General features: G+C 52.0%; 1 protein-coding gene across 11 annotated transcripts in view; it reads right to left on the reverse strand.

The window, feature by feature from the left end:
* PLEKHA1 (pleckstrin homology domain containing A1) overlaps positions 1–14,136 on the reverse strand; it is a 420,928-nt gene that overhangs the window by 202,739 nt on the left and 204,053 nt on the right. For all 11 annotated transcript variants that reach the window (XM_085602488.1, XM_085602477.1, XM_085602505.1 and 8 more), the window contains 2 exons: positions 8,007–8,135; positions 6,701–6,841 (listed from right to left, as the gene is read on the reverse strand). In XM_085602488.1, the coding sequence (XP_085458614.1) occupies positions 6,701–6,841; positions 8,007–8,135 (270 nt within the window). The remainder of the gene's footprint in view (positions 1–6,700; positions 6,842–8,006; positions 8,136–14,136) is intronic.

Consider the following 14,136-nt stretch of genomic DNA (forward strand, 5'->3'; position numbering starts at 1 on the left):
TTGATGATAGTCATACAGTCAGGTGGTAAGTTTAGGTAGCCAAACTCTAAGACCTCCGGAGCTAGATTGCCAGGTTCAGCTGTTGGGGATCTGGGTGCTGAATCTCGCCATGGTTCTGCGTTAAAAGCGCTGGTTTTATCCGCAGTCTTTGATGAGGAACCACGGAGAGTTCCAGAAAGGTGGTGTACCATGGCTGGCGTGCCCACGTTGGAGCAACTAGGATAAGGGTGAGCGAGTGTTGCCTCAGTTTGCGCGCCACCAGCGGTATTAATGGTGCTGGGGGAAAAGCGTACGCAAATTTGCCGGACCAGTTCATCCATATCGCATTGCCCTGCGACTGTGGGTGTGGGATCCTGTCGGCAAAGCTTTGGCATTTTGTGTTTTCTTTTGTTGCGAATAGGTCTATTTCTGGATGACCCCATTGTTGGAAGTAAGGTTGGAGAACTGATGGGTGTAGCTCCCACTCGTGCATCTGGTGGCTGTGTCTGCTGAGCAGATCCGCCATCTGGTTGTCCTTGCCCGGGAGGTGTTCCGCCATGAGGAACATGTTCCTCTGAATGGCCCACTTCCACATGCTCTGAGCCAGATGAGACAACTGTGGAGAGTGTGTTCCTCCCTGCTTTTTTATGTAGTACATGGCAGTCATGTTGTCCGTCCGGATCAACAGAACCTTGTTGCACAAGTGTACTTTGAATGCCTTCATGGCTAGGAAGATTGCCATCAGTTCCACTAGTTCCAGTTCCACAGCTCAGCCTACTCACTAGAGTAGGCTGAGCTGTGGCAGCCAGAGTGTTGATTGTGGCGCCTAAGTATTGTTGCACGTGGGCAGGTTGGAGATGTGATTTTGAGTAATTTAGTGAGAATCCCAGATCGTGAAGAAGGTGAATGGTGTGGGACATGTGGGCGGCACATTGTTGTGCTGACTTGGCTTGAACTAGCCAGTCGTCCAGATAAGGGAAGACATGAATGTTTTGTCTTCGCAGATGCGCGGCCACTGTTGCCAGGCACTTGGTAAAGACCCTGGGTGCTGTTGTTACTCCGAAGGGGAGAACTTTGAACTGATAGTGATTCCCTTGAATAGTGAACCTGAGGTATTTCCTGTGTGAAGGGTGTATGGGTATGTGGAAGTATGCATCCTTCAGGTCTAGCGTGGCTAGGAAATCCCCCTGAGTAGTGGGAGAACCTGCTGGAGGGTGAGCATATGGAAATGCTCTGACAGAATATATAGGTTTAGGGGTCGCAGGTCTAGAATAGGTCTGAGCGAGCCGTCCTTTTTTGGGATTAAGAAGTACAGAGAGTACACCCCTGTTCCCTGCTGGTCGATGGGCACTACTTCTATTGCCCCTTTTGCGAGCATAGCAAGCTCTTCTTGCTGGAGTAAATCTAAGTGCTCGGCTGACATAGGACGGTGCTTTGGTGGTATGTAGGGTGGAGTGGAAGTTAGTTCTAGACAGTACCCGTGCTGGATGATGTCCCTGACCCACCTGTCCGTGGTGATGTTCTTCCACGCGGACAGGAACAGCTGGAGTCGTCCCCCGACAGGCGTTATGTGGTCGGGGGTAAGGAGAGGGCGTCACTGTTTGTTTTTTGGAGAGGACCTGGTGTTGCCATAGCCACGTCCCCTGCCTTTGGTGCTGGATCCACGATATCCACCCCTGTTGTTCTTGTCATAGGTGCTTTGTGTGCCACTTTTAGCATACTGCTGTTGTGACCCCTGACCCCTTGTTGCTCCCCTATTTCCGGTGCGACGAAAGGAGCCACTACGAAATTGCTGCGTCTGCAGAGCCCCCATTGATTTCGCAGTGTCAGTGTCTTTCTTTATTTTTTCCAGTGTAGTGTCAACGTCTGGGCCAAATAAGAATTCTGTGTTAACTGGTAAGTTCAGGATATTGTTTTGGATCTCGGGTTTGAAACCCGAGATTCGTAACCAGGCATGGCGTCGTAGCAGGACGCTTGTGTTTATTGCCCTAGCTGCTGTGTCAGCTGCGTCAAGGGCGCATTTTATGGATGCATTAGTGAGGAGTTGGCCTTCTCTGATGAGTAGCTCCGCTGACTCTTTATACTCATCTGGTAGATGTTGGAGCAGTGACTCTAGCGTGTCGTAATGTGACCTGTCATAACGTGCCAGGAGTGCCTGTGTATTGGCAATGCGCAGGATGTTCGCTGCTTGCGCTGCAATGCGTTTGCCCGATGTTTCTAGTACTTTTGACTCCTTGTCTGGGGGAGGAGCATCACCAGTTGTTTGTGAGTGGGCTCTCTTGCGAGCATTGGCAACCACCATGGAGTCTAATGGCAACTAACCCCTAATGTATTTAGGGTCACCGGGTGCAGGTTTGTACTTTTTTTCAATCCTGGGATTTAACACCCGTGCTCTTGTGGTGTCCTTGAAAATGTCTTTGGCAGGTTTGAGAACCCCTTTTAACATGGGCAGAGTTTTGACAGTTCTTTCTGAAGATGCGAAAGTGTCAAGCAGGAAGTCTTCCTCAATGGCATCAGAATGGAGTTCCACCCCATGATGAGCAGCAGCCCGTTCGATGAGGGCATTAAAGGCAGCTGTGTCCTCTGTAGGAGACGTTTTTACGTTATAGAGTTGCGCATCTTGGGTATGTGGCGCGACACTTTGGTCTGTGGGGTCATCCCATGCCTGATCCGGGTCTTGTAGGTGCTCATCAGGATCTACGTCCCCAGGGTAGATGGTATCCTCCCCGCCATAGTCCTGTATTGCGTCCGATTCGGAAGGGGTAGGAGAAAAGGACTGCGGATCTGGATGGAAGGGTTGGAAGTGTTCCTGGAGCACTGGTTCCTGCTCCGCTGGCAGTTTGCGTTTAAGAGGAATTTTGTAGGGCTCCTCTTCCCTAACTGGCGTTATTTTGCGCTTGTGGAGCATTAAACCTGCCAGTGTCGGCGTCGATAAATTGTGGCCCCGAAGAGTCTTGTTCTGTAAGGCCAGAGGTGGTGGACTGTGTGTGGAGGACACGTGTCCGAATTTGAAATAGTTTCGGTGCCGATGCCGGTGGCAACCCAAACGTAATGTTGGTTGGCTCCGAGTGCACTTTACAGGGTTTGGTTGTGTCGGGACCAGAGATAGAGTGGAGGGTTGCCCGGTCACGGATGCGTTGCAAAGATGCGGAGACCTGCTGCACAGTGAACGCAGTTGGTGGTTTGATGGGCACCTTAGTAGTAGGCGTCGAGGCCAGCCCCGACTTTTTTGTAGGAAGGGGGTCACTGGTCTGAAGGGATGTATCGACATTCGACGTAGTCGAGGACTTAGTCGGCGCCGTTGCGCTAGACGTAGCTGGGGCGGCCATTTTAACTGCGGAGTTTATGGCCTTCGATGTCGGCGCCGAAGGTCTCAGTGCCTTGCGGTGTCCGAGGGCTTTCCTTTTCTGGGTGTCAACCGCATCCGCTGCGGTGAGCTCGGCACCGAAGTCTCTTTGTACGCAGTCGGAGCCGACGACTTTTTTCGGCGTCGGAGCAGTGGATGGTTTCGACGCCTTCGATCCAACCACCACCAGTTTCACTTTCGTTTCGAAGGGACTGGAGCGATGGATGGTTTTGGGTTTAAGAACCCGGTCGTCTTCGGTAATATTGGCTCTTGCAAAGTGTTCGAGGCCGGACCGGAAGGCGGGGCCGAAGAACCATGTGTTTGATCTTGGGTAAGGCCCGAAGGCGATCCCTCGACCGGAGCCTGATGACGACGTACTGTTTCGGCCTCCGTTTCGACGGATTGGCCTAGCTCCTCAGGAGAGCTGTCTTCTTCGGCCCCGTAGGCCTCGTCGAAGTCTCCTACCTCATCGACGGTTTCTTCACATCGAAAGATCACTTCATCGTCGTCGTCCGATCGGGAATCATGTTCTGAAGCGGGGCTAGAGATTACTTTTTCCACGGAAGATAGCACATCCGAACCCAACGGCGGAAAAAAACAATCTAAGGATGGAGAGGATGCCCATGCGCACTGTAGTCCAGGGGAGGAGCCACCTATCTCGTGATACTTCGAAGACTCTTCCAGGACAACAATGTGCAATCATCCGGACCCAACACTAGGCGGCGATCTATGCACAGATATGAATTCAGCAGCCCACATGCCTCGAACCTTTTGCAGTCTCCTTCAACACCTGGATGACCTCTGGCAAGTTCCCTTGGTGCTGATCCCACAGAGACTCGAGATCCCACCGCAGGCCTGTATGTGCCAACTTGCATGGTCCATAAGCAGAAGATAGAACAGGAAGCCTCAGAGCTCTAACTGAGACCCAGGTCATGGGTTGAAACACTGGGATCATATTATGAATGTCTTGGACACACTAAGGCAAGGAAAAGGCTTAAAAAAAGCACGGTACCCAGGATGGCTCAGATGAATGGGGGCCATTGTAAAGAAGTCCGACGTGGCTTCTACATGTTGATGGAAAAGTCAAGAGTTTGTCAACAAGTCAGACTTTGTCTGGAAGAGGTTCACGACTGTTTGAGAGGAGTACGTCTTCAGCAATCAGCCATCAAGGTATGGGAAACCTGTCATTCCCAACCTTCACAGAAAGGCTGCGACCACCACCATCCCCTTTGTGGACACCCAAAGTGCACTAGTAAGGCCAAAGAGGAGCACAAAGAACTGAAAGTGCTCTTCGCCTAACTGAAACCGCAGGTAATGTCTGTGGAAATGCAAGACAGAGATGAGACAAAAGGCATCCCACGGATCCAATGCCTCTCCATCTAGTCTCCTGGATCTAGGGCAGACGGAACTTGTGCCAGGGGTGAGTATTTTGAACTTGTCCTTCCACAGCACAAAGTTCAGAGGGCAAAGATCAAGGATAAAACTGAGGGCACCAGGAAATAAAAGTAGCGACAGCCATTCCCGATACTGGATGCCGTCACCCTGTCTATGGTTAGGACGTCCTGTGTCACATAAGCGCTTGTAGGGCTTGACAAATGTCCACCGGGACAGCCGACAAGATGTCCGCTATTATCCCACAATGCATGTGACTACCTCCCAGGAAGCAGCTGATGTTAACTGACCTAAGGATAAGGCTAGAAAATGAAACCAGGCATGTAGCAAACATTCCCTTGCGTTTGGACTTCCTATCCGGGGGTAGATGGGGGAAGTTAGAGAAGCAGTTTGGTTAATTCTGCTTGCGAACACCCGTACCATCAGGCTTCCCAGAGTGGGATGCTGCAGAGGTTCTTGGCTCATCTTTCCTGGATTAAGGATCTTTAGTCAGGACATCTGTTTTGACCTCTGCAGTGAATAAGGTGAAGTCTGCTATTTCTGCCGCTGTTCTGATCTCACAGTTGCAAAAAAGGCAAGTTCCTCAGTTGCCATGGCAGGATTTGTGGAGTAAAAGTAAAGGCTAACATTTGGAGAAGTATCGGGCCACTGGCATCTTGTAAATTAAGAAAAAGTTCTCATCGTCATAATTGTCATCATCAGCATGATAGTCATCAAATCGCGCCTCAGGGTTGAAATGGGAGTACAGATGTATTGTTTGTGACCCTGTTATGTTGAACATTGCAACGGGGCCAGAGTCTGAAGAGCCAAGCTCACGCAAAGGGCTGGCCTCAGGGCAAGGTAGAGCGCTACAGACAGCTCAGATCTAATGGAGGTAATTCAGCTGGAGGTCACCTCTGTTCCTTAGGGCCCCAGGACCATCAGGGCAGTCTTGGAGGTATCTGGGGCGTTGCGCATCTCAGAACAGTAGGAGTGGTAGGGTTAAGGAATTTGGACTCCTTATGTTTCTTGGACTTCCCTGAGCTTCGTGACTTCAATGATGATCAGTCGCAAGATCGGCTTTGAGAGCGCATCCGTACCATCGACAGGGTCTTTTCACCTCATATACAGTTTGAACCATGTACTTTTAGGTGGGGACATGTCCCTTGTATACTGGGAAAATTGAGGCGAAGTAATCCTGTTAAGCTGATAGGATTCAATGCAGTTCTGGAAATACGTGGTCGGAGTGGGGAGGGGGGACCGACAGCATGCAGAGGCGGCGCAGATATAGTGCCCGACATCGCATCCAGGGAGAGACATATCCAACAGGGAGTCACACAATGCCACCTACCAATGTGCAAGGGAATTGCTATCGAAAATAGCGCCTAGGGTATTCACAAAGTGACGACTCTGTGGCTAGAAGTCTGTATCAGAAATTAGACCCATTTTCAAAGAAACAAACAGATACACAAATAATAATATAATTAATTGGAATGCAGATGTGTTTGGATAATCTAAAAGCCTGAGCTGTGTAGACAGTTGGAGGACTACAGTGAGCCAGTCCTCAACTAGGAGAGGTACACACTTGGGGATAAGATCAGAACTGAGAAAAAAATAGGACACTTATGGGAAGATTTTGCTGGCCACACAATGCAAAATACAAGAGACGACAAGCAACTGACACAGTGGGGGGGTCAGAAGCATTGTGTGCAGCTACTTCCAGCCTTCATCACTATGGTTTTCCCACCCACATGTGCATAAATGATAAAAGGGAAGACAAACCAGCTCTCCCTTCATTAGCCAAACATGCCAACTATCCTCAAACAGTACAACAAAGCATCTGATGATTTCCCTCTACTACTCTCCGGTTACAGCTTTAAAAGTTCTTGAACCTGTGAGAATGGGTTAAAATTCAGATCACCATACATTTAAGGCATATTTTTCAAAACCTTATGTCTCTGCCCATCTCCCACTCAAGACTAACCGTTCGCCGAAAGGACTTACCAACGCTCCTTGTTTCACACAGTATCCCGCTTTGATCACAGAGCCATTTGATAGCTGCCGGGTTGCCAGGCATGCAGCCTGAGTTTGGGAACATTTCAAGTTATTTCTGTCACCATCTTCGGCATATTCATCCAGCTCTTGCTAGAATGGAAAAGGCAAAAAAGGCAATTGAATGAAGAGAGATGTAGGCCAAGAAAGTTTTACAGGAGAACATACATTTGTGAGGCTGAGGGTGCTCTATTCTTTATGCATTGGTTGAACCGATTCCTGCCACATCTAACCTATTTCTTACTTCTGCTCTTAGATGTGGTATTTCACCTCGCACAAGGCCCCTCAAAAACACTTTGGAATCATGATTGATCAGTCTGAAGCAATAAAAAACTTGCACCTATCTGTTGGACTGGCAGGCCCTCCACAACAGGAGCGTAATCTGGGGTTTACATCGTAGGCAGCATTAGCTGAAGAAACCTGTACGAAGTAAGGCTACGTTGAAGTAGTCACAAACAAAAGTAACACATCAAGAAGGAAAAAACACGCCAACCTTCTCTTTTTACCGAGACCAAACTTCGCTAACATTACTTCTCTGGGTCAGGCAGTCTGAGGTGCCTTCATTATCATCCTAGAGGTTTCCCGCTTCAACAGCATTGCTTGTTGGAAAAGTGTTTTCTATCACAATATCTTTATAATAAGATTTATTTCACTTTCAAGACTATGTTAATGTACTCTATGCAGAGCCTGAAATTAAGCATGTGATGACGGAACAGGACAACACTAGAATTCAGATGCTGACATGTGCTGGATTCCTTAAGCACCACAGAGACAGCACTAGCATCCAGTGAGGTTTCAACCCAGTTTGTATTAGTTAACACAGCTTATGAAGATATGCAAAACCTCCGACATGCTTCTTTGTTAAGCCTGTAAACTGTCCAATTTCCCAGGACATATTTTTCTTTCTCCTAAGGATGGAAATGCCTCTTTAAAGGAGGATCTGAAACATTAGATTTCACCAGCTTCCATCCTCCACTCGTGTACAGCACAAAAATAGCAATCCCCAAACTGGCAATTTAGTAGAGAACTCTTATCACCATAATTGTGTATTTATTATAATTTGAACGTAAGGGCACCGCTGTTTTCTATGACGGGATCTACATGATTGTAGTTAAAATGAAAATAATGATGTAAGGAAAAGAAAACTCAAAGCAATGTATCAATGATTTTAAGGATACCTTTCATCAAGCCAATATTCTTGAGTGCCTGAGAAGGATCTTGAACCCTACAATCCTTGCCTGACCAATCCAGCACTCACCTGTGTAGCTGTAATGATGGGTACCCCACCAACGATATCCGTCCTGTAGGATACTTGTTTCTTGCCACCTATATTGTCTGTAGGTCGATTTTGGTTGTCAGATGTAGTCTGATCACACAGCTTTGGCACCTGATGGATAAATAATAAAAGTTACTAAGCAAGAGAAGAACTGTAAATGTTTTGATTTTTTTTAAACCTAATATATTACATAGGAGCAAAAAAGGGTTGAAGACTGGAAGTAGGAGAGTCTGCGGTGTTGGAAGGCGTGATTTGGATAGGTAACCTCTCCAATTAAAGTGGATAAGATCAGCAGAAGATGCATAAAAACAGTGGTTGCACCAGGGGGTAAAGCATGAGTGTCGATAAGTGTCATCTGGGATGCACATCAGTCTCACATCTGAGAGTGTAAGTCGATGTATGCCTCATTTCGGGGCGTATACTATGGGTGCCTCAATCATTTGAGAATGGTCATAGAGGTTTGTTTTGGAGTACATGTCAAAGAGTGTCTCATCTAAACACAGTTTCAGCATTCACAAAGTGTGGTGGCTTAATATGTTTTTCTGCTTGGGAAATTTGGTATGGGGCTTAGATGGGCAGATAACCAAAGGTCCAGAAGAATTGGGACTTGGCTAGTGGCTCCCAATGGTGAGGCCCGTTTCCTCAATTCTCCCGGACTAGCATTTGTGGTGGCTGACTGAGCACAAGGCTCACCCTACTGCAGCAAATGGTGCAATAGTCAGTCCAAAACAATTAAACTATAGTTAAAAGTAGGGGGGGCGCTAGAGGGCGCGCACGCAGTATGGCCGCACTCAGGTGAGGCTCCTGCTGCCTGGACTCACTATCCTGCAATTATCCTGAGCAGCTGATCGCCTGCCAGACCGCGACCAGGTGTACCTGTTGCGGCTGTCCCCCTGCGGCTCCGACAGAAGTTTGGGAGCCGAGGGATTCTCAGGGACCGAGTGAGAGGCGCCGCAAACTACGCTGGGCCAGTGGCTGCTGCGGGATGGTAGCGGTGGCCGGGACCTAGAACTACGTGATCCCGGTGCTGACCGCGAGGCGGGTAGGCCCCGGCCTGTCCCTTGCTGTCGCGGCGAACTCTGAAGTGGGGATCGAGGAGGCTGCGCTTGAGACGGAGGCGGCGATAAGCGGAGGGGCTCCTGACTCGTCCTGTGCCTGGCTTGGCCCCCCCCCCCCCTGCCGAACGAATTGCATGTAAGCAGCTGCGGAGCGACGGGACCTGTGCTCTGTGGACGGGCCGTGCTGGTGGCCGAGGGGTCTCTCTACGTGGCGCGGGGGGTGAGCCGCCCCCCCCCCATCCTGGACGGACTGCGCTATTTGGGGTAGTATTGGCTGGTTGTCCCCCCCCCCCCCGGCGCTGTACCTGTGCTCTGGCTGACTCGCCGTCGGAGGTTCTCCGGACCCCCCGCTGCCCGCCGGTCTGTGCCCCCCCCCCCCCCGACGGATGGGTGGCCCTCCTGCTGAACTCGCTGCGACAAGGCTCCGGGACCTGGCGGGGGTGGTGCTGTGCCGTGACTTCAGCGGAGCTGGTGTCTGAGGCGAGATGCGACGCGGAGGCCTAGTGCTGCACTGACCGGGATTTCACCGCTGCTGGGCCCCCTGAGGCCTACTCCTGACCAACCCCCTCGCGTCCCTTTGCTTCTGCCTGGGGCCCCCCTGCTGCTATTCTGCTGGGGGTCCGGACGTGGGGGTGCATCGTCGTGTGACTGCCTCCTTCCTGTATGAGGGCGGCCGCAGTCCGCAACGGAGCGCTGACTGGTTCTGCCCGTGTGAAGGTGTGGACTGCCACGAAGTTCCCTGCCTGGACTGCTCCTGCGCTGCCGGGTGGGTCCGTCGTCTGCTCCGGCACTGACGGGGGCTGACCTGCCCTTTGTAAGCCCCTGTTCCTGACCCACCTGAGGTGGAAGAGACCTTGGCTCCTCTGGGGTGTGAGGCGGCCCCCTACCACGAGCCCAAGATCGGCAAGCATGACAATAAACAGTCGAAGCTGTCGTTTGCTGCCCCAGTTGCAAAGGCCGGGCTGCGGAGTGCACCTGATGCTGGAGGCGCACTGGCCCCCCCGGTGCCCGACGTGGACACGGCCTCGCCACCAATGGATCTGCAACAGATGATGCGGGAGATGAGGCAGGGCTTCGCCACCGTGGTGGATAAGGTGGACCGCCTTTCTTCCCGTATGGATGCGTTCGCACAGAAAATCGATGCCCATGAAGAGCGCCTCACTGAGGCCGAGCGGCGGATCTCGGAGAACGATGATGCGACGGCTTCCCACTCTACACAGCTAACAAAAATGGACAATGTCCTGCGGATTATAGCTGCTAAGAACGAGGAGTTAGAAGCCCGCAGCCGGCGTAATAATATTCGCGTGGTAGGTGTGCCAGAGTCCACCAATACAGGGCGCATGGAGGAATACATGGAGAAGATTCTCATTGCCGCTATTGGCTCGGACGCCTTCTCTAAACAGTTCATCGTGGAGAGGGCGCACCGCTCACTCGGACCGCGACCGCGTCCGGGTGCCCCGCCTAGGCCCATCATCGAGCGACTCCTAAACTATCGCGACCGAGATGCTGCGCTACGGGCTGCGCGTATGAACCAGAGCCTGTCATGCGAGGGTGTCAGCTTCACCGTCTTCCCTGACTTCACGCCTGTTGTTCAGGAACAGCGTCGTAAATTCGTTGATGTTAAGAAAAAGCTGCGAGCCCTCCAAATCGACTATGCGTTGCTTTATCCGGCGAAGCTGCGGGTCACCCATCAAGCGAAGCAACATTTCTTCACGAACCCGCAGCAGGTGGAGGACTTTTTGAAATCCCTGCGGAGGCTGCGGAACGACAGGCCGGATGAGGTGGATGCGGCCCAAGAGAACGGACATTGACTGCTAGCCTGTGGGTCACCGGGACCATTCCCTTACATCAATGTGCGGCTTCTCTGTCTTTTTCCTGGTTGCCCGCCCCTGCAGGCCCTCTTGATGGGCGGCGTCAAGACTGAGTGAGACTGTCCTGGTCGCGTGCTGGTCAGGGATCGGTAATGTATGCCAGGCACCACCCCCTCTCCCTCCCTCTGTGTCTATGGTGGGATATGGGCAGGCATGGGTGGATCTGTGTGCCCTCTGGATGACCCCCGTAGGGTGTACCCCATTGACTCTATTGACTGAGTTGCTCCCGTTGAGCTTTCTGATGGCACTGACGGGTGGGGGGTGGGTAGACATTTCTGGCGAGTTGGGGTTGCTTCAGTGGGTGGGGGGTGGGGTGGTGGGACCCGGGGTTTTGTGGACTTCCTTAGCTCTGTGGCGTTGTGGGACTGGTTTCGGGGCGGTAGGGTGGGGTCCCAGTTCAGGGCTCTGTGGGATTAGGTGCTTCACTTCTCCCCCTGCCTCGGCAATTGCGCTTGGTGCGCGGTATATGCTGGTGCAGGCAGACTGGTTGGGTGGGGGACCGGGGATGTTTAGTAATGTTGTTGCTATGTTTGATACAGCTGTGTTCAGGACGTTACCGTCCATGGAATTGTCTCAAGCTCTTGCTGGGCGTTTGCTGAGGGGCCCCCTGGTAGGACGGGGGGTGAGCACACTTGTTGGAGGTGGATATTGCCTTGGCGTGGCCAAGGTTGGAGACTGTGGAGTGATGGTGGATTGGCGCGGGGTGTGTGGAGTAGATGGCTTGCACGGCGGGTGGGGGTTGACTGAGAGAGGCCCCCCTTTGCCGATGCACTTCCTGCCTGTTTTGTGTCGACCTGGCTATGGGGGACACTAATTTGAACGTGCTCACGTGGAATGTCAGAGGACTGGGGGACCCTAGAAAACGGACACACATCCTGTCCTACTTAGATCGCCACGCCATACACATTGCGTTTCTTCAGGAGACCCACTTCCGGGCGCGGGCTGCCCCTACCTTTGCTAATAGATGGGCGAAGTACTCTACCTTTTCTTCTTACTCCTCATACTCTCGAGGTGTAGCTATATTAGTTAAAAGGAACACCCCCTTCGTTCTAGCGGGTACGAAAAGCGATGCCCAGGGCCGATACTGCCTGATGTGGGGTAGACTAGGACATAGAATGGTTACTCTTGCCTGCTGCTATGGTCCCAACGCGGACGACCCTGCCTCCTTCGTTGACCTCGGTGCGGATATAATCGGTGTGGGCACGCAGCACCTCATATGGGGGGGAGATTTCAACGTCACGCTTGCCCCGACGTTGGACAGGTCCCACTCGGCCTCGCATCATTATACGTGGTCCCGGGCGGCTCTTCTGGAAATCATAGCAGAGCACAGGCTGATTGACGCATGGCGACACCTCCACGCGGATGTCCTCCTGACCCCGCAATTTCATGTGGCACTGGTTGGAGCGCGACACCTTCCGAGAACCTTCTCGGACCACGCGCCGGTGCGAGTCACATTGAGGGCGGCAGAGCTCGGCCCCCCTATGGCGGCCTGGCGGCTGCAGCCCATGATGCTCCTCGATACCCTCTTTCAAGAGGAGCTACGGGAGGAATGCTTGGCTTTCTTTGAGCGCAACAAGGACTCGGTGCGGGACGTTGAGACTATTTGGGATGCGTTCAAGGTGACCCTACAGGGTCTATGCATTGCCAAGGGGTCGGGTGTCCTGAAGAGCATAATGGCGCGCCTTCACGCCTTGGAGGCTGACCTTCGTACGCTGGAGACGTCGCTGGCTGACAGCCCTAATGATGCCACGTTGGCGAGTATTCGGGGGAAAGTCTCGGAATATACTGCGGAGGCCGTCCGGGAGGCAAACTTTAGAGGCAAATACTGGGTTGCCCGAAGTTACGGTGAGGGTGAGAGGCCGGGGAAAGCCCTGGCTGCGACCATGAGGCTAGCACGACCGCCTACTACGATCATGGAGATTGTCGGGGCGGACGACACACGGTACAGTGATACCGCGACTATCCTCAACGCGTTTGTGGCCCACTATAGAGTGTTGTATGCGTCAACTAGGGTTGGGGAGCTCCAACTCCATGATTACCTTGAAGATGTGTCCCTGGGGTGGCTTAGCGACGCGCAAAGGGAGTTTCTTAGCTCCCCCTTTGAGCTAGACGAGGTGAGGGAGGCCATTATGCAGATGAGGTCGGGCAAGACCGCTGGACTGGACGGGATACCCATTGAATTTTACAAAACCTATATTGACTTTATGGCCCCGGTGTTGAGGGAAGTCTACGAAGATGCGTTGGAGGTGGGTCATCTTCCCCCCTCGATGCGCATAGCCCTCATCACATCGCTCCTTAAACCGGAGAAGGAGGCCAGCGACTGCGACTCCTACCGGCCTCTCTCCCTCCTTAATTGTGATGTGAAAATTTTAGCCAAGCTCCTCGCCAATCGCATTAATCTATTGCTCCCCAACCTGATACTGCCCGAACAGGCCGGCTTTGTGCCGGGTAGGGCTACGTCCCATAATCTGCGCACTTTCTTCTCGATCCTTAACTCTGTACATGAGGATCTGCCCATGGCCGCCGAGTTCCTTGACGCCACGAAAGCCTTTGACTCCCTTGAATGGGACTATCTGTTCCAAGTTTTGGGGCGCATGGGATTCCCGACTGTATTTATTTTGTGGATTAGGTTATTATATACTGCTCCTATGGCCAAAGTATTAGTGAATGGTCGGTTTTATCCTCTGCCTTCCCTATTACCAGGGGCACCAGACAAGGCTGCCCCCTTTCGCCCCTATTATTTGCTCTGGCCATGGAACCCCTGGCGGCCAAACTGCGGCAACACCATCGTGACAAAGCATTGCGGTGCTTCCAGAGGCAAATACTTATATCCATGTATGCCGACGATATCACCCTCTACGTGCGGGATCCGAAGGAAAATCTTAACCCGATACTCCGGGAATTCATTCGGTTTGGCATGATTTCCGGTATCCAGATCAACTGGAGCAAGTCTGGTTTGTTTACCCTGACGGCCTCCACTGGGCGCTTTGTGCCTGACTTCCCCCTTGCCTGGTGTGAAGGAGACTTTAACTATCTGGGCATCCGTATTGAAAAAAATAGAGATGAACTCATGCGGGCTAACTATGGTACGGCACTGTCCCGTATTACAGATTCCATCACTAGATGGATCACCTTACCCCTTTCAATGGCTGGCAGGTCCTCGTTGATTAAGATGGTAGTCTT

Source organism: Triturus cristatus, chromosome 1_2, assembly GCF_964204655.1.
Source record: "Triturus cristatus chromosome 1_2, aTriCri1.1, whole genome shotgun sequence".
In the NCBI taxonomy this organism is placed as follows: Eukaryota; Metazoa; Chordata; class Amphibia; order Caudata; family Salamandridae; genus Triturus; species Triturus cristatus.